Consider the following 362-nt stretch of genomic DNA (forward strand, 5'->3'; position numbering starts at 1 on the left):
GCCCCCAGCCCTCAGCCCCGGCACCTTCACGTCGTCCTCCTCATCCTCTCCGGCCCAGCGGTCGCCGGCCGCCACCCCCGGCACCAGCCGCTTCGCCACCGGCTCCACCACCTCGAAGCTGTCGGCGTCTGTGAGGGAGAGGAGAGCGAGTAAGCGGCGGCGGGGGGAAGCGGGGGGAAGCGGAGGGGAGCCCGGCGGGGCCCGGCGGGGCGCGGGGCCGCCACCTACCCCACGAGTCCGCCTCCGCCGCCATCTTCCTTCCGCGGCCGCTCCGCAGGCGCCGTGAGTCAGCCGCACCAGAGCGGCCGCAGCCAGCGCCGCGCGGGGCACGCCGGGACGGCGGCGGGATGCCCCCGCTCCCC

At 78.5% G+C, this 362-nt stretch overlaps 1 protein-coding gene across 1 annotated transcript in view; it reads right to left on the bottom strand.

The window, feature by feature from the left end:
- The window catches only part of EIF3J (eukaryotic translation initiation factor 3 subunit J), a 10176-nt gene extending 9826 nt beyond the window's left edge, over positions 1–350 (bottom strand). The window contains exons 1-2 of the mRNA XM_035335523.1: positions 229–350; positions 25–128 (exon numbers count right to left, since the gene is read on the bottom strand). Of these exons, the coding sequence (XP_035191414.1) occupies positions 25–128; positions 229–253 (129 nt within the window). The 5' untranslated portion in view covers positions 254–350. The remainder of the gene's footprint in view (positions 1–24; positions 129–228) is intronic.
- Positions 351–362: the final 12 nt, after the last annotated feature.

This window comes from Oxyura jamaicensis, chromosome 10, assembly GCF_011077185.1.
Source record: "Oxyura jamaicensis isolate SHBP4307 breed ruddy duck chromosome 10, BPBGC_Ojam_1.0, whole genome shotgun sequence".
NCBI lineage: Eukaryota > Metazoa > Chordata > Aves > Anseriformes > Anatidae > Oxyura > Oxyura jamaicensis.